This window comes from Aethalodelphis obliquidens, unplaced genomic scaffold (genome assembly GCF_003676395.1).
Source record: "Aethalodelphis obliquidens isolate GAN/ISIS:26980383/991018 unplaced genomic scaffold, ASM367639v1 scaffold19, whole genome shotgun sequence".
Taxonomy (NCBI): domain Eukaryota; kingdom Metazoa; phylum Chordata; class Mammalia; order Artiodactyla; family Delphinidae; genus Aethalodelphis; species Aethalodelphis obliquidens.
In genome coordinates, this window is record NW_020837963.1 from 12,236,939 (window position 1) to 12,257,429 (window position 20,491).

Below are 20,491 nucleotides of genomic sequence, written 5' to 3' on the forward strand. Positions count from 1 at the left end.
AAGGATGCAAAGCAGAGAAACATGCAGTGCAGGATCTGAAGTAAAAAACACAGAAGAGGATTTTCCTCAACTGCTTCTGTTTAAATTTGAAGTTAAAAGGTAGTTTGCTTGAGGGGGGAAAAAAAAAAAGCAAACGACCGCAAAGAAGATATAAAGCAGGTTTTAGTCCTCTGAGTTCTTTGGACTTGAATTCCTTGTTACTTTTTAGCAGTAAGAAAGGCAGATCAATTTTCTGGCAATATAGATAGTAATATCTTCAGTTAGGGAAATTTTAGACATTGAATCTGGGAGAAAGTGCAGGAATTGATGAGTTTTTTTTAACCTATAAGCACATGTAACTATAAAAGTTAGGATTGACTCAAATTTTTATCATCTGTCATTGCCAGTGATGACACTCTGACTCACATTAGTATTTTAATCTTAAGTAGCTTTGTAGCAAAGATGTTGTACCCAGATGATTTTAGAGTATATCTTTGCTGCTTTTTACTACCTTGGTTCTCACGTGAGGGGCTAAATTGATGAACATATCAAGAGATGCCTTTATTTCATTTTGTTTTCTTTATCATTGTGTGATAATTTTAGCTGACGACCCAGCCAATCCTAAAGTTTTACAGATCTTTCTCTTTTCAGGATACTGAGCCAATATTTGAAGAGGAGTCCAAACCAATTTATTGTCAGAATTGCCAAAGCATCTCTTTTTGTGCATTCACACAGAGGTCGCTTCTGGTTGTGTGCTCCAAGTATTGGAGGGTAAGATAACTGCATAAGTAAGAAATTATATTTTTGCCGTTCGTGATATTGGTTTATCAGACTTCCGAAGAAAATTGTAAGGCGGAGCTTGGTGTTAGAATGTTTGAAACATTTGGTCTGATTTTGATATCATATTTTGAGGTATGGAATTTGGCTGTATGTAGTTGTCTTTTTTGTTTTGGTTCATAGAATGATTCAGTTAATGGTTGTTAGTTCTATTGATTTTAATTTCTGCCTTTTGCTACCATATTTTTCATTGTCTTGCCAGTACAGCATGGGCAATGGTGGTGAGTTTTCTGCACATTGGCTGTATCTTTGTAGGTTGTTACTATCCCAATTGCCATTCTTTTTTGACATTTTGGAGTTGGCAAGGTCTTCTTCTGTCACTAAAGAGCTAATGATGGAAGGTATATATTACTTTCACATTGCCAGACTTTAATATTTCCATAATAGGAAAAGAGCCGTCAAGTATTGATCACTTGCTCTGCTCTGTGCCTAGCATACTTTTCAAAGCTTTCCATGTATTATTTGGAAAAAACTCTCCAAGGGGTGATATATTAGTTATCTAATCCTGCGTAACAAATTACTTCAAAAGTTAGTCACTTAAAACAACAAATATGAATCATCTGTTTTTGGTCAGGAATTTGGGTTTCTGTGGGTCAGGAATCTGGGCATGGCTTGGCTGGGTACCTCTGGCCCAGGGTCTCTCGCAGACTGTGTTGAAGGTTTCGACCGGGATGACTACCTCATCCCACGGCTCACCTAGGAAAGGGTCCTGCTTCCAAACCTACCTGGTGGTTGACAGGCCTCAGGTCCTACTGACTGTTGGCTGAGACCTTAGTTCTTTGCCATGTGGGCCTCTCCATTAGGACAGCTCACAACACAGGAGCTGCCCTTCCTCAGAATAAGTGAGTCAGAGGGACTTCCTTCGTGGTCCTGTGGTTAAGACTTCATGCTCCCAATTCAGGGGGCACAGGTTCAATCCGTGGCCGGGGAACTAAGATGCCACACATGCTGTACAGCGTGGCAAAAAAAAAAAAAAAGTGAGCAAGAGAAGGTGTAGCCAAGACCCACCTAATCTTAGAGCTGAGATCCCATTACCTCTGCCACATTCAGTTCTCTAGAAACCGTCACAAAATGCCGCCTGTACTCAAGGGAGAGGATTACCTGAGGATCCTAATACTACCAGGAGTCAGGGATCGGTGGGGCCATTTTAGAGGCCGCCTGCCACGGCAGGGATTGTGGCTTTGCCCATTTCGCAGATGAGGCAACTGAGGCGTAGAGGGGATAAATAACTTGGCTAAGGTTATACAAGTGGTGGTGGTTGTACAAGTGACTAAGGTTATACAACTCAGGCAGCCTGACTGCAGCAGCTGCTCTCATTACTACTGCGCTATCCTGTCTCAGAGTGGACAGCCTTACCATATGATTGTTGTTTGGGAATAAGATTAGAGAAGAAAAGCTAGCAGCTGCTTAGTTGTAGTAGGCCATATGGGATCCTTCCTTTGTCTTAAAACTTAAAACACATCCAAATAGAAATAAAACAAAGTGCAAGAGGATACAGTGAAACATATACACCCTTTTCCCCCAGGGCACTTCCCTTCCCCTCCCCAGAGGCAGTAGCTAATACCAGTTTCTTGTGTGCCCATTGTCAGCATTTTATAATCATGTGAGATCAGCCTTCCCTTAAGTGCACACACAAGAGTGAAAAGACTAGATGAATGGTACAGGATAGAATGCCCAGAGATAAACCCACGCACATATGGGCACCTAATTTACGACAAAGGAGGCAAGAACATACGATGGAGAAAAGACAGTGCTTCAATAAGTGGTGCTAGGAAAACTGGACAACTACATGTAAAAGAATGAAATTAGAACACTACCTAACACCATACACAAAAATAAACTCCAAATGGATTAAAGACTTAAATGTAAGACCAGATACTATAAAACTCTTAGAGGAAAACATAGGAAAAACACTCTTTGACATAAACCACAGCAAAATCTTTTTTGACCCACCTGCTAGAGTAACGGAAATAAAAACAAATATTAAAAAATGGGACTTAATTAAACTTAAAAGTTTTTGCACAGCAAAAGAAACCATTAACAAGACAAAGAGACAACCCTTAGAATGGGAGAAAATATTTGCAAATGAAACAACAGACAAAGGATTAATCTCCAAAATATACAAACAGCTCATGGAGCTCAATATCAAAAAAACAAACAATCCAGTTAAAAAATGGGCAGAAGACCTAAATAGACATTTCACAAGGAAGGCATACAGATGGCCAAGAGGCACATGAAAAGATGCTCAACATCACTAATTATTAGAAAAATGCAAATCAAAACTACAATGAGGTATCACCTCACACTGATCAGAATGGCCATTATCAAAAAAGCTAGAAACAATAAATACTGGAAAGGGTGTGTTGAAAACGGAACCCTCCTGCACTGTTGGTGGGAATATAAATTGATACAACCACTGTGGAAAACAGTATGGAGGTTCCTTAATAAAACTAAAAATAGAACTACCATATGACCCAGCAATCCCACTGCTGGGCATATACCCTGAGAAAACCATAATTCAAAAAGAGTCATGTACCACAATGTTCATTGCAGCTCTATTTACAATAGCCAGGAGATGGAAGCAACCTAAGTGTCCATCATCAGATGAATGGATAAAGAAGATGTGGCACATATATACAATGGAATATTACTCAGCCATAAAAAGAAATGAAATTGAGTTATTTGTAGTGAGGTGGATGGACCTAGAGTCTGTCATACAGAGTGAAGTAAGTCAGAAAGAGAGAAACAAATACCATATGCTAATGCATATATATGGAATCTAAAAAAAAAAAAGTGGTACTGATGAACCTAGTTGCAGGGCAGGAATAAAGAGGTAGACATAGAGAATGGACTTGATGACATGGGGTGGGAGGGTGAAGCTGGGGCGAAGTGAGAATAGCATCGACGTATATACACTACGGAATGTAAAATAGTTGGCTGGTGGGAAGCAGCAGCATAGCACAGGGAGGGAGGCTTAAGAGAGAGGGGATATGGGGACATGTGTATGTATATGGCTGATTCACTTTGTTGTGCAACAGAAACTAACATGGTATTGTGAAGCAATTATACTCCAGTAAAGATGTATTAAAAAAAAAAAAAAAGACAACCAAAGAGTGAGAGAAGATAGCTATGGTGTACACTATGATGAGGGACTCGTCTATTATTGATAAAAAACAACTTCTACAGGTCAAGAAGAAAAACACCGACAACCCAATAGGAAAACGAACAAAAACATTTCACAAGAGAGGAAAGAAAGCCAGGTGACCAGTAAATGTATAGAAAGGTGTTCAGTTTCATTAATCGTCAGGGAAATGCATACGAAAACAACATGTAGATGGTATTGCAACCCACCAGCATGACTTTCTCAGTTACTGCCAAAAAGAGGTTTTCAGTTTTTACATGGTTAAATTGTTTTATTTTGTTTTATGGTTTTTAAAACGATTGCGAATCTCTTATTCCTCGTAGGTATTTGATGCTGGGGACTACTCCCTGTTGTGCTCAGGTCCGAGTGAAAATGGACAGACGTGGACTGGAGGTGACTTTGTCTCGGCAGATAAAGTCATCATTTGGACTGAAAATGGGCAAAGTTATATTTACAAACTACCTGCCAGGTATTCAATAAATAATGTTAGGACTTTAATTGAAAGCAAAAGTTTCCAAAGTTGGGGTATAACCTGAAAGTATGAAAATGTAGAAAGTATAAATATTTAATTTAGGTAAAAAACTTGAGAACTTAAGTTAGATTTGTAATTGAGGTTTAACTTCTAAGCACAAAAAATTAGGTGGAGTTTTTATTTGAAGTAGGATATGTTAGTAACATTAATTATTTAATTTCATGCCGATACTAAATTAACTATAAAACATTCATATTTTGTCCATTGTCAAAAAAAGTCATCATATGGTATGATAAAATATTTAATGTCAGTATTTTTACTGAATGTTGTAGTTTTCTCATTTTCAGTTGCCTTCCAGCTAGTGATTCATTCCGCAGTGATGTGGGGAAAGCAGTTGAAAATTTAGTTCCTCCGGTACAACATAGCCTCTTGGATCGAACAGATAAAGAGGTAAAATTCTTCAGGTATCATTTATAATTGGTAGTTATGTTGAAAAGTTTTTACAACTATATTTATTGGTGTCTTTGGTAGCTAAGCATTTGAAAGATTCAGTACAATTCAAGGCTGTGTGTTAGATACTCTAAAACATTTTGACATGGTCAGTTATTATAAGCACAGTTTTCAGATTTGCTTATAATATGCCTATAATGTAGCAGTCACTTTTCTCCAGGAATAAAAATGGTCTTATACTGATTACAAAGTGGCAATGACTTTTTGATAAAATTTATATTGATGGTATAAATTGATTTTATACTCATGCAGTTATAAACATAGTGAGAGATGTAATTTTAGAAGCACAAAGATAATTATGTAATAATGCTGACTGATTATTATTTGAACAAGGTATTGCAGTATCTCCCCAAAACGATGTAGTGATTTAAATCATTAGGCATTAGAAATAAAGAAAAAAGACATTTTTTCCCCTATAAAAACCAAATTTATTATGACTTCTAAGAACCTACTTAATATCAATTTAAAGTTGAAATGCACTTAGTACTCGGTTTTCAACTCTCTATTCTTTGAGCATTAAGAAAGAAGCTTTGGTTTTGGAAATAAAGTTTCCTTTACTCAAGTTCTAGGTTTCCACAGCTTTTTCATTCTGAACATTTTGTTCTATCTTTATGTGGAGAGATGGCGAGGGGAAGGGAATTATTTTTTACATGAATATTTTGAATATATAGGATTTATATATCCATGTACAATTAAGATCCTCTATGACCTGTCCTTTAGTCTCTTAACTTAAACTCCTACTTACTGCTCTCCAAACGAGATAGTCACTTCTATTTAAATCAAGAGATAATGACTTATGTAAAAAACATACATGATGGGATTTCCCTGGTTGTCCAGTGGTTTGGACTCAGCACTTTCACTGCTGGGGCCTGGGTTCAGTCCCGGGTCAGGGAACTCAGATTTTGCAAGCTGCTTGGCCCAGCCAAAAAAAAAAAAAAACAAACCATGAAACAAAACAAATACATGCCATGTTTCTTTATGTATCAGCTCCCCAATACATTTTAAATTAAAATATATGTACTGTGTGGTGTTAGATACACATTGAAATATGAAATACTGGTTATTACAGCTGTTGTAGCAACTTTTTCTAGTTAAGCATGTTGTTTATCAATTAAAACTTTTAGTAATTTTCAGGCTTTAAGTTAAATCAAGTAATTAACTATGCTTAATGCATATAATTTCTATAGGATAATGCTTTTTAGGAAACAACTGATACCGAATACGGATTATTTGTTAACAATATGTTTAAACACTGAAGTCTATTTTTTTTTTTTTTTTTTTGCGGTACACGGGCCTCTCACTGTTTTGGCCTCTCCCGTTGCGGAGCACAGGCTCCGGACACGCAGGCCCAACGGCCATGGCTCACAGGGCCAGCCGCTTCGCGGCATGTGGGATCTTCCCGGATCGGGGCACGAACCCGTGTCCCCTGCATTGGCAGGCGGACTCTCAACCACTGCGCCACCAGAGAAGCCCCCTGAAGTCTATTTTTTACTGCTTTTTAGGATGAGCTTCTATGCTTTAATGCTCCAGTTTTAGTATATTAATAATCTAAACTTTAAATTTAGGAGTCCACCACTATTTAGTATTTTCAAATAAGTGGTCTCACTGAAGACGCAGGATCTTAAGCAGAAAAATAATTTGTTTTAAAAATGAAAGTATGCACAACACCCTAATGAATGGTTTTTGTTCCTAGTAGTTTATAGCAAACATATCAGGCTAGGTTCAAGTGGATTATGTAAATGTCATCAAGTTTCATGCCATTAGTTGAAAAATATTCTCAAAAAAAAAAAAAGAGTCCTCTAGTTGTACAAGCTTGGTAGTTTAGTTTTGCATCTACTCTTGGAGACTAATCAGGGATGGGCAGAAAACTCAGATTATCCTGTTCTCCCCTTTTGACCTTTTAAGTGGAGAATTTTCTTTTTGGTAACGAGGGGTATATCTTTGTATTAATTGCTTAATAGCAGACAAATAATTGCATTGTGGTTTTTATAAAGCGGAGAAAAAGAATAAAAATATTAATTCTAGAGAAAGACTATAAATTTAGTTTTCATTTGTGTTCTATGTACTGGATTTGGGTATTAGTTGATATGTGTTTCAGTGCTACAAAATTAATTAAAATATTATTGAATACTCATTCTATAGATGCACTTTTTTTTTTTACTCTGGTACCGAGGCAAAGTACTTAACACCCTAATCTGAAAAAATGTTAATGTGTGGAATATTTTGTTTAAAAAGATAGCTAAGGGTATTTGAACAAATTTTTTTTTTTACAGTTGCTAATTTGTCCTCCTGTTACTCGGTTCTTCTATGGATGTAAGGAATACTTCCACAAACTATTGATTCAGGGTGATTCTTCTGGAAGATTGAATATTTGGAACATATCAGACACACCTGATAAACAGGAAGGTACAGGAAGTACTAGCAAATCACTTGCAGTAATTTCTCAATTTTTTAAATTTAACAACCTAAATACCGGCCACTGTGTAGCAAATTCATAATGTACATATGTCATTTTCTTCTTAGAATTAGAGTTGATGACAGTTATTCTTTGGTATATTACTGAATCATCTGTAAGCACATTTATTTTTATATGTTTAATGTTTTTTCTAAAATACTTAAATATTTTTCTTTTGTACTAAACAAAACCTCCACAGAGCTGGAAATGACAACTTCTGTTAGTTTGCAAGAGGCATTTGATAAACTGAATCCTTGTCCTGCCGGAATTATAGATCAGCTGAGTGTCATTCCCAATAGTAATGAACCTCTGAAGGTGACCGCAAGTGTGTACATACCAGCCCACGGGCGACTCGTTTGTGGCCGTGAAGATGGAAGCATCGTTATTGTACCTGCCACGCAGACAGCCATAGTGCAACTGCTGCAAGGGGAGCACATGCTCCGCAGAGGTATCCTGAAGATCTCCTAGTGTCTAAAGTGTTTTGAGAACTCTGTAACCATGAACTTGACAATGTCTACACTCTTTGTTTTTAACAAATACAATGAATCCGTGTAGTTGTTAGTGTGCAATGTAGTTGGGAGAATTTAATGTGCAGTTAATAAAATACACTCCAGTTGACCCTTGAACAACTCAGGGGGTTAGGGGCACTGACCCTCTGCACAGTTGAAAATCTGCATGTTACTTTACAGTTGGCCCTCTGTATCCTTGGATTCAATCAGCTGCCCCTGTGTAGTACTATAGTAAATACTTATTGAAAAAAATCTGCATATAAGTGGACCTGTGCAGTTCAAACCTCTGTTGTTCAAGGATCAACTGTACTTAGTGTCTATTATTGGAATAAACACCATGTAATGACTGTAAATAAAGAGGTATCTAATTTTATCTCTTTGATATGTGTTAATAATTCCATTTATTATTGGGTACCTATATAGTGTAGTAGTAATTATCGTATTATCAGTAATACTGGTAATCTTTTAGAACAATGCTGTCCAGTAGAACTATATATGTAACAATATAGGTGATTTTCTAATAGGCACATTAAGAAAAGTAAAAATGAAGCAGGAGAAATTAATTTTAATAATATATTTTCTTTAACCTAGTACAGCAAAACTATTTTCATTTCAACTTGTAATCAATATAAAAATTACTAATGAGATATTTTACATTTTTTCGGTGCTAAGTCTTTGAAATCTCATGTATATTTTACATTTGTAGCACATACGAATCCACTCTAGCCACACTGCAAGAGTTCAGTAGTCTCATGTGGTATGTAGCTACTGTACTTCTAGAACTACAGAGCAGTTCTAGAAAACTAGAAGCGTTTTCAATGATAAAATGTATAGCTAAATCCAAAACCTCGTTCACAGGTTGGCCACCTCACAGGACACTCCGTGGTCATCGGAACAAAGTCACATGTTTGTTGTATCCGCATCAGGTCTCAGCTCGTTATGATCAAAGATATCTGATATCTGGAGGCGTGGATTTTTCGGTCATAATTTGGGACATTTTTTCTGGAGAAATGAAACACATCTTCTGTGTCCATGGTGGCGAGATTACTCAGCTTCTGGTTCCACCTGAAAACTGCAGTGTAAGTTGATCATGAAAGATTATTTCACTGTGGTAGAGTCAAGTTGTGTTGCTATCAGGCTTAATATAAATGAAATCCAGAGTAACTTAAAATGTGACAGGAGAATTAAAAAATCCTTTTAATTTAAAAACTAAACAGTGGCAATGTGATGTTTAGACAAAGTTACAATTATTACCATTGGGCACATAGACGTAGAAGATGCACATAGTTTCTTTTCCTGTTATTAGCGCCTAAATAGCTTGTCCCCGAAATGTAGTAGTAATTTAGAATATGTTTACTGAAGTTTCAATTTTTTGTTCTAAAGTAGTTTAAGTATCCCCAAAGTCATTCTCTAATCTCATTATTTTCAGCTTCATCTGAGCAAAAAGATAGTAAACGTATACTTTGGTAGTTTGAAGTAAAATACTTTTCATTACTTATAAATAGAGTTCGTTTATTTTGATATTTTTTTGTGGCTGTGCCGTGCAGCTTGTGGGATCTTAGTTTCCTGACCAAGGGTCAAACCTGGGCCCCGGCAGTGAAAGCACTGAGTCCTAACCACTGGACTACCAGGAAATTCCCTAGAGTTCGTTTAAATAAACAATTATTGTGACAAGAGAAAGTATAACAGGCACTGAAAATGATTTTGGAAAATTTTGTACATACCTTTGTGAAAGCAGATTGCTTTCTTAGTGATGTGCGTGTAGGTTAGGCCATGATGTCAAATATAAACAGCCTCATAATTTTAGAAATAGGAGATTTTAGGAGAACTTAGGATGGATGAATAACAGACCCATAATTTATATTACTGTTTGTTAATCATGAACTTGTTCATGTGATTAGCCACTTCTGTTGGCATCATCACTATGCCCACACATTCACACGTGTGTGTGCACACACATACACAAACACACAGACACCGTCTTCTTGCACACATATTTCATGCTTATCATAATCCCTACAGCATCACCAGTTATGGTTTTACTGAAATGAAAAGCATTTGACTTCTGTATCTGATCCAGTATTCACAAGGAGTCTCATTTCAAAGCTCAGAAAATCTTCCTTGGCCTTCCTACTTACTTAATCTTCCTGGTAATGTGTGTTATCTGCCATGTTCTGCCAGTGCTAGATTTCATTTGACTTGATACTGGTGATGTTATAGGAGGTTCTAGTACCAGTGTCTCTCTCTCTCTTTTTTTCCCCTGCCAGATTTGAAAATTCAGATAATTAATTATCCTCTTCCTTCTTTTTAAAATCTTTTTGCCTTTTTCTTGCTTCCCAGTTGGTTGTTCATTTCTTTTAATCTTCATCACTGAGAAAAATTATTGTGTATTTATTTAAATAACCAATTGTATGTCTATTTTAGTGAAATACATATCATTGTCATTATACTAAGTTATAGCACTGTTAGAACCCCTGCCCTAAAATTTATTTAACAGTACTTAATGCCCCATACTAAAACATGAGTTTTTTGATCTCTGACTGCAAATTTGGGGAAATATCTAATTTTTTGATGCTGACATTGATAATTTAGATTATTTTATTTCAGTTTAGTGCAACCATTTCTAATTTGGCTGGTTTTTGTTTCCATAAGAATAAAACACTGAAAATTAACTAGAGTGTGTGTGTGTGTGTGTGTGTGTGTGTGTGTGTGTATTTTTTTAATTACAGGTATTAAAAGGAAAGTTTTTTTGAGTGGTTTCCATAAGGTCATGTTTTCTTTTTGAACTACATTAATATATTTTTTAGCTTACATATTTATATGAGAACATTTTCTGGTTTCTTTTTAAAAAAAATTCAAGTGGGTATTTAATATAATAAAATTTTTTTGATCAACTGCATTTAGAAATAATCTGTAGTGAGTAAAAGCTACCTAATAGACATACATGCAACTAAATAGAGAATGGTCTCCTTACTAGACTAGGTGCTCACCAGAGGTGCTAGTTGCCTGGGAAATACAAAGAAGAGAGACACAGACAAGGAAGCCTGGTACTTGGAAAATAATTTACTCATTATAGGCTTAACAGTAGAATTTTCTTGTTTTTAATTAACTTTCAAAAGTACTGATTAAGACAAATTTGCTTTTAGCTTTGTGATAATTTTTGACAGTAAATAATGCCTGCCTAGTTATTAAGCTGTTCATTTAGCTGGTAGTTTTAGGTCCAGCAGCTAATATGTTTGAAAATCAAAGAGCCTAACTGATTAATAAAAAGCTAAGAATTTGATATTTGCTAAATGTTTAGCAGATGACTATTTTGCTGAGATTAGAGTTAACATCATATGCTGATTTTAATACTAGAATTGTCCTCATAAATTGATCCAGTGTCATTTTCTTTTAGCAAAAAAAACTTTTACTTTAAAATGATCTGGTAGTTGGAAGATTATAAATATTTACCAACTGTAATGATTAAAGATAAATACTGAAAAGTTTGTCATCTGCTTTTTTGATTAGAATAGGGTTTTGGTTTTTATCTTGGGTAGATTGGGAAAGAAGTTGAGTTTTGATTTCTTGCAATTTTTTTTTACCCCAGGAAAAGATGTTCTAAAACAGAGAAATGTTGGTTGCATTTTAAAAATGACTTAAATTGTAATTAAGAATGTACAATTATGATGAATTTTTCTTTCTTAATTTGTGGTCATTGCATGTTTACCAAAATATAGGAAGTTGTTAAAACTGAGCAAAATCATTGTCTCCTGGCTTTGGTAGACAGTGAATGAAAAATGAAATCCTGCCTGCTGGGTAGAAAGGATGCTGCGGCTGGAGATGAGCTTTGAGGACAGACTATACGCCCTTTCACAACTCCACACACATGTACATCTTACTTGTCTACTGTCTAGGTGTTTCTTTGTCATCCTTTCTTTCCCCACTCCTTCATTTTTGTGCTCTTTTAGCATTTTTTTACCTGAAATCTTTCCAAATTCTTGCTATAGATTAGTATTACTTTAGTGCCAGACTCAGTGGTTCTATACACTTTATTTTTAATAAACTATTTCTCTATTCTTTTATTAATGGGAGTTTTAATTATTTAAAAATTTTGACATGTTCATAGATGATAAACATTTCCTATAGTGTTATGTAGAGTACCTGCATTGAATAGATTTTATGTTTGTTGTACATGGAAGGTTTTTGTTTTTCATTTTTTAGAGGAATTTTATTTATTTATTTTTTCCCAAATAGTAAAGCTCCATTTAGTCAAAGTGCTTTGAAATTGAGTTTGATTCCCTGAATAGTTAACTGAGATTTAACTTTCATATGATACAGATTATTTTAAAGAATTAAAATACAGTAAGAAAATTTAAAAGTTTCCTGAAAATATCCTTTGAGATAGGAAATATTGAAGTAATTCAGGATTGTATAGTGCCAAAGAGTTATTGACAAAAATTCTACGAGTTCTTTTTGGCAGTATTACTATCTGCCAAGTAATGCATTTCAGTGTTCCGAGAAATATGAACTTATATTTTAGGAGGAGAGTCAGGCAAGTATTTAAGTAAGCCTGTTACAAGGCTGACTATAAATGGCAAAGGAGAGATCCTAACCAAATGCTTTGGTGGATAAGGGCAGGGGCATATCATAGGTACTCAGAGAAACAAGAGCTTTGGTAAACTCTCAAAAAATCCTGTGAGATTTGACTAACTGTATATTGACTTCATGAGGGGTGGTAGAACTTGCAGTTTTGAGGTCTCTATTATTAGGCTATGTGCTGGCTCTGTTTCTTTCTCCTTAAGATTATGGAATGTAGAGGAAAAAATTAAGTTTGAGGTGGCTTTTTTTTTTTTGTGGTTCGGTTTCTTAAGAAAACAAAATGTACTATCCATACATATGAAAGAAATATATACATATAATGTATATAGGTATGAAAGGTATGTGTACTATATATATATATATGAAATATATATGAAAGGAAACAGAAGTGAAACTATCTACTAAAATAGTATTTGAATATTATATAACAATACAAAATGTATACTATAAATATAAATATAAAAGAAAGTTCTGTGCCATTTTTGTTTGTCATTCCAAGTTGTGCTTATTGCTTTTAAATGAGTGGTTTTGATCTTATATATTGCTATTCAGATGTGACAGTTCTTAGGCAGTTTTAATAGGATTCAAATTTAAAATGGAACCTTCATATTATTATTAAATAAGACTGCCACTTCAAATGCTCATATAGAAGACTTTTTAGAAAATTCTTTTTAAAAACAGGCTTGTTAAAATTTTAAGTGCTTTACTGTTTTCAGTTTTCATCTGCACTTGGGATATTATTTACTGTAATGTCTTAAAATATTTTATAAATAGGTATATAAAATGCAAAAGGTATTAAAGGTTATCAATAAAAAGCAAGTCTCTTTTTCCCTCTTGTTCTCCAGCTATGTCATTCCCTTCATCCTGAGTGCAATATTTTATAATCCTACAGAGACTTTCTATACTGTTTTTTAAAAATTTTCAAATTTTTATACAGTTTTTAAAGGTTACTTTCCATTTACAGTCACTACAAAATATTGGCTATATTCCCCTTGTTGTACAATATATGCTTAAGCCTATCTTAACACTCGATAGTTTGTACCTTCCACTCCCTCACTCCTATATTGCCCCTCCGTCCCCCTGCCCACTGGTAACCACTAGTTTGTTCTCTATATCTTATACTATTTTTAAAAATATTTATTTATTTGTTTGGTTGCGCTGGGCTTAGTTGCGGCAGGTGGGCTCCTTACTTGTGGCTCTCAGCCTCCTTAGTTGTGACTCGCAGGCTCCTTAGTTGGCATGTAAACTCTTAGTTGTGACATGCGTGTGGGATCTAGTTCCCTGACCAGGGATTGAACCCAGGCCTCCTGCATTGGGAGTGCAGAGTCTTAACCACTGTGTCACCAGGGAAATCCCTATACTATGTTTTAATACTTCAGAACTATAGCATTTTAGTTTAATCTTATTCTAATAACTGAGACATTTAAGCAACACTGAGAGGTTAGAGATAGAATGATTTCCAGATTTGAATAGCTGTCAGAGGCAGGCTTGGGTGAATTTCCAAAATCTGAACTCTAGGCTAGGGGAGGCCAAAAGAGTGTGCCCAGTGCCTGCGGAGTCTGAGGAAGAGAGCAGCTGAAAGGGAGGGCAGATATTTTTAAGGCTGCTGGTAGTAAAATCATTAAAATTGAATTGGAAAGATAAATACCAAATTCAGATTCTGTTTGCTTTTGAGAGTGACGGGAATGAGTACTGAAGGGAACAAAAAATGTGACTTTTTAAAGTGTTGTGTTTTATTTACTTTTAGTAAATATATATCTAATATTACTTCCCTCTCCCATTGGCATGGATGATCAGATCATCACAGCTTTTTGCTGCTGCTAGAATTTTATTCAGAACAGAATTTTTCGAAAATGTTTCAAAATAAATTTTGAAGCATATATATGTTTCTCAGTGTGAACATATAGCCTAAGTTCTCTAATAGATTAGTTAAAAATGATTACTTTTCATTATATCTTATTAAACTTGTATTGTCACATGCCTCCACAATTTTCCAGAAGGGGGCAGCATGGGTTTGTGAAAATGGGAATATCAGGCACGTAACCTGTTTGTTCCTTCATCTGACAATGTTAATAAATTCCTAGCTCTTGCGGCAGATATGATAATATATATGGTATATGTGACTATATGTTTGTTAGTGCGTAATGTTCGCTGCCGGTAAGAACAATTAACAAATTAGGTTTTCGTTTTAATATATTATCCTTTCTTTCTGAAAAAGTACCTAAGCTTCTGTCTGAATTAGCTCTTATCTTACCTTTTTGAATTTGGACTTGTGTTACAATTTTAATTGGATGTTACATTTAAAAAGCAATGTCTAGAATTATGGCATAGTCTCTGAAGCCAGAGTAAACTTTGGTGATGTAAAAGAAACAAAAGCAGAAGGCAGAAGTAATCTTTTTCTAAAATATATCACAGTGTACATAATGTTCTGTAATATTCTTTTTTCCCATAACACTTAATTCTCTTAGATTTTGAGACAACTTTCATATGTTTTATATATGCAGCATCATCTTTTTGAAATTAATTTTTATTTTAAAAAATTACATAACACATTGTTATAGAAAATACAGATATTTTCTAAAGATGGTCTAAGTGTATTCCAACATTTTTAATGATAGTCTGTCATTTATTTAATTTTATTCAGAAATGTCAGAATTTTACTTTCTAATTTTTTTTCTCTTATCAACAGTGGGGGTTGAGAATTAAGATAACTAAATAATTTTGCACATCTGGAATGATTCTTAGGGTAAATTCTTAAATGTGAAATTGCTTTATAAAAGGGCATATTAATTTTTAAAGTCTTTTGAATACATATTACCAAATTGTCCTTCAGAAGCTTAGGAATAGGTTTGTACCACCTATTTACCTTCATAATTCTTCATCATCCTGTTTATAATCTTTCAAATGTAGGTAACTTTCTAGACTTATAAGTAGCTGTATGAAGAGTATATATAAGCGTATAGCACTCATTCTCATTTTGAAAGCACGAATGCTTTAATATACCAAGGCTGTATTGGTTATCCATTCTGATTGCTGCATGTTTTCCAAATTTTTACTACTGTCATATTTTATTCAAGATAAAAAATTAATTTTTCCTGTTATGGATAGTGTCTAAATATTCAAATATCATAGTACACCCTGTCTCTCGTGTAGGAAGCTAAGAGAATCAATAATATACCAAGAGACTGTCAGTGAGGATCCCTTCAACAGTAATGAGACAGATTGCCTCCCTATTCTGGCTGTGCTAATATTGTGTCAAACATTTTAGAAATTCATTTATTTATTACCTTTTTTTTTTGCCTTAGGTTGGTTTATTGAAGTATAATTGATTTACAATGTTGTATTAATTTTAGGTGTATAGCAAAGTGACTCCGTTTTTTTTTAAAATAAATTTATTTATTTATTTGTTTGGCTGCATTGGGTCTTCGTTGCTGCGTGTGGGCTTTCTCTAGTTGAGGTGAGCAGGGGCTGCTCTTCATTGCAGTGCGCAGGCTTCTCATTGCGGTGGCTTCTCTTGTTGCGGAGCACGGGCTCTAGGTGCACGGGCTTCAGTAGTTGTGGCTCACGGGCTGTAGAGCGCAGGCTCAGTAGCTCAGCGGCACATGGGCTAAGTTGCTCCGCGACATGTGGGATCTTCCCCGACCAGGGCTCGAGCCTGTGTCTTCTTCTTTGGCAGGCGGATTCTTAACCACTGCACCACCAGGGAAGTCCCCAGTTTTTTTAAATATATATATATGTATATATATACACAAACACACATATATACATATATATGTATGTATATATTCTTTTCAGATTCTTTTCCATTATAGGTTATTACAAGATATTGAGTATAGCTCCCTGTGTTATAGAGTAGGTCCTTGTTGTTTATATATATAATAGTGTGTATACGTTAATCCCAAACCCCTAATTTATCCCTCCCCCACTCCGCAGAAACTTAGATATTCCTCTATTTGGAGAGGTTTCTCTAGATCTTTAGTCATATTCTTGGTAGCAAAGAAGATTACATTGGGTATGAAATTTATTTTTAGTAATAGAAATGATTTGGTGCTAAGCATTGTAAATGAAGTGGTTGATTAAATTGACTCAGTGGTTGAAGAGAGTTAGTATGGCACAGAGCAAAGACAATTTTTCTTCAGTAACTTAATCATAAAGCAATTTTAAAATGAGTTAAAATTTATTTTAAGATGGCAGAAATTGTTAGAAAAAAATGAATGACTTTTTAAGGTGACTGTTCAATTAGATGCAATATATATCTGAGTGCCGACCATTTTCCAGGTGCCTTCAAGAGCCGGGTGTATAATAGTGGGGGTTAGGTTTCTCTTGTGTTCTTTGATATAGACTTAAAAAGCAAGCCAGCATCCTTTGTAAACAAAGAGGTATTTTTAGAATATATATTCTAGTAATTTATCTCTAGGAAAGATACACAGACTCTTTCAGTTAGAAAATCTCCGGTTAGAAAAATGGGAACAGTATCAACCCGTTTGTTTTCATGAGAAAGGAAAAAAATGATATTCCATAGTTATGTCAGAGGTATTGTAAATTCAGTGTTTATTTCTTGTAAGGATACTGGTATGAGCGGAATAAATAGGTTGAAGCCAAGCAGGCAGATTGAGAGTTACTGGGTCAGATGGATGGGGCCATTCAAACTCAAAGTAGGAGCTAGAAGTAGAAGTGTGGGACCAGCAGCCACTGGGAGTTGTAATTCAGTGCATGCTGAGAAGTGAGGCCCTTTGTGATGGAAGATGTTAGTCCCTGAACGTGCGCAGCCAAGGTTTGGGTGTGGGGTGGACAATAACTGGGGACAGCTGACTGCTGTGGGGAGAGGGTGAAAGGGTAGCACTTTTGAGTTCCTTAAGAAACCTTAGACTATCTTCAGAGTCTGCAGATGTGACTATCTCAGTCTCTAAAAGCCATAAATATGTAATTGAAATTAAAGAAAGCACTTTGATGTTTTAAAGGCATGAAGTAAAAAATTATCAAGTAAATTCAATGGAAAAAGATGTGTGAGGAAATATTCAGGGAACAGTGGAAGGTGGTCACTGAGTTGTTGGATTGAGAGCTTTTATTGACTCAAATTGTTAAAAGTGCTAAAAACTTCATTAATGTGATTTTAAGGTAATACGTGAGTGATGGTAATGATCATGTAGGTGGAACTATTCAGATTAAATTAAAGCAGAGCTATTAATATGAGAAGAAAACATTGAAAAGGGGAAACTAACCTAATAGAAAAATTATGAATGTCTCCGTATTTCCTGGTGAATACCTAAACGTTGGCAACTCCCTCAGAAAATGATACAACTACATTATAAAAAGTAGAATTTATGGTATATAATGACATAATACTAATAATGGTAAAGAGAATACTAACTACCATCATCTTTTGTATGCATGATGTATTAGTCACTGTGCTGATTTCTTTACATATATTTCATTTAATTCACCCAGGGCTTCTGTGAGGCCTAGTAATTGCTGTTAACCTCATTGTACAGAGAGGTGAGGCTCAGAGAGGTTAAGTAACTTGCTCAAGTCACACAGTTAGCAAGTGGCAGAGCTGGAATTTGATCCTAAATAGTCCAACCTGAGGGCCTGAACTTGACCACCAAGCATACCACCTCCTACTAGGTGTAATTGTGTATTTAAAAATAGTTGCATTTCTCCAACTTTGACTATATATGTTTTATTACTGATTTACATAAGTAAATATGATTTTGATACATACTTAATTTTAAATGCCTAATTTATTTAGTATCTTTCAATTTGTAGAACAAAACACAGCCGTTCTTTTCAATACCTGTATTTCAAATTTTTCTTTAGAGAATTGTGCATGGCTCAGTTTTTCAGTAATTTATGTTTTAGTTTTTCAATCTTTGATTATTTAGGTTTGGATTTTCTTAGTTTTAGCCCCCTTTCACCTTTTACTTGTCACACATTACTTGCTTTTAAGAATATGATGTAAGATTTAACTGCAATTTTATAAATTTAACATATACACAGTTAAAATTTTTTGAAAACAGAGGTAGCTAAGAAGGTAAAAGGTCACCTGTTATCCTTCTACATAAAAGAGAAACACAGTTAACATTTTGATATTTTTTCCTCTAGCCTTGTAAAATTCACTTACTATGCATTTGTGATTATATTGTATAGTTATCTATGCACATTGCATCTTCATTTAATATTTTAACAAATACTTTCTCAAGTTATTCTTATTCGTGAAAGTAATTTTTAGTAATTATATAACATTACATTATGTGAGCATACAATATTTACTTAGCAGTTCTCCTCCTTTGGATGTGTAGATTGGTCCCAATTTGAACTATTGTAAATAATATTGAATATCTTTGTAAAACTTGTTTTCATTTATGATTATTTCCTTGGGTAGATTCCATGAATATTTTTTGGATTAGAACCTCAGAATTTTGGGGTAATAGGTTATTAACATTTTTAAGTCTGTTGAGATCGATTACCTAATTATTTTCTACCCTCAGTGCCTATTTCATTGTCCCTTGCCAACACAAGATGTTTTTATTTACTTCCATGACTCAGTTTCCACATCTGTAAGATGGAAATAATAATAGTATCTACTTCAAAGGGTTGTTGTGAGACTATGATGAATTACTGCCAAGTATTTAGAATAATACCTAGCACAGAGTAAGAACCCAATAAACGTTGGTTGTTTCGTATTATATAATTTCTACAGTCTTTGGCTAAATTGATAGGTGGAAAGAGTATTTTATTGTTCGAATTTGCATTTCTTTGATTACTAGAGGTAATGAAGTTTTTCTATGAGGATTTTAGTGAGTTTGTTTTTTTTTTTTCATTTGAGACATAGATTGTCCTTTGCTCATTTGTTTCTGTTGGGGATATTAGTGCCTGTATGAGTGCTTAACTTAATTGAAATATTAAGCTTATGTGCTTTCTATTACTGTTGTTGAAATTTTCTTCTGGTTTATTATTTACTTTGATTTTTTAATCTACAGATAATTTACATTCCTATGTAATCTAATTTATCTTTTTCCTATTTAGCTTCTTTCATATTTTTGAATCCTGGGATCTTACCCGCCCCCCCAGAAATTTGGTGAAATTTGATTAAAAAGCAATGGCTGGATTAAAACAAACATCAAATACTTTAATCTATCTGAAATTTATTTATGCATGTGGGGTGAGGAAAGGATAAAAATCATCTGTTCTTTCCTAAAGTAACGGATTATCTCAACATCATTTATTAAATAAAATTTTCTTTGATAGGTAATGTCTTCTTAATCTTACATTAAATTCTTCATATTTAGTTGCTGCTTTATTAAGAAGGAAGCAGTTGAAGAAAGATGGAGCCCTGACTAGCCTGCTATTTCTTCACTGTTGTCTTTTGTATGTAGTGAATGGACGAAGATATTAAAACTGGTCCCTAAAGGTCTTATTTTTATGTAGAACATAACTGTCCTAATAGATGGTTAGTAAGTGTTTTGGTTGGACCACATGGTCTTATTTTCTAAAATAGCTATTAAAGAAACAGCTGTCTACCCCACCCCACCCCCTTCTTTTTAAAAGAAGGATGAGCTATGGATTTCTGGAAAAAAAAAAATTTTTTTTTATCTAGTTTTGTGAAAGTGTGGACACGGCATTAACATTTGTAGGCTCTTTTTTCCCCTTCAGGTAGAATATTTAAAAGTGATAAATGATGCATCTTAACTGCATATTTATGTTCCAGAGAAGGAGTTCTGAGAAGTCAAGAAATAATGATTAAAAGAATAGTAGGATTGATTTATGAGTGAAAGAAGCTGGTCATTTATAGCTTGTCTAATGATGGGCATATTTAAAAGGAGAGACAATAGTTAGTGTTCATAGATTTAGAGAATATTCAAAGAGAAACATTGTTTTGGGCAGGAGATTGCTCCTGGAATGATATGAAGAAAAGAATAATTTAGTTTAGGAAACAAATTGGCAAAAGTCGAAAATTATACACACACACACACACACACACACACACACACACACACACACACACA

At 34.6% G+C, this 20,491-nt stretch overlaps 1 protein-coding gene across 6 annotated transcripts in view; it reads left to right on the top strand.

Annotated features, from left to right (window-relative positions):
• Positions 1-20,491, top strand: part of WDR7 (WD repeat domain 7) — a 391,118-nt gene that overhangs the window by 38,246 nt on the left and 332,381 nt on the right. For all 6 annotated transcript variants that reach the window (XM_027118597.1, XM_027118595.1, XM_027118593.1 and 3 more), the window contains 6 exons: positions 631-750; positions 4,282-4,427; positions 4,778-4,880; positions 7,214-7,346; positions 7,595-7,843; positions 8,763-8,983. In XM_027118597.1, the coding sequence (XP_026974398.1) occupies positions 631-750; positions 4,282-4,427; positions 4,778-4,880; positions 7,214-7,346; positions 7,595-7,843; positions 8,763-8,983 (972 nt within the window). The remainder of the gene's footprint in view (positions 1-630; positions 751-4,281; positions 4,428-4,777; positions 4,881-7,213; positions 7,347-7,594; positions 7,844-8,762; positions 8,984-20,491) is intronic.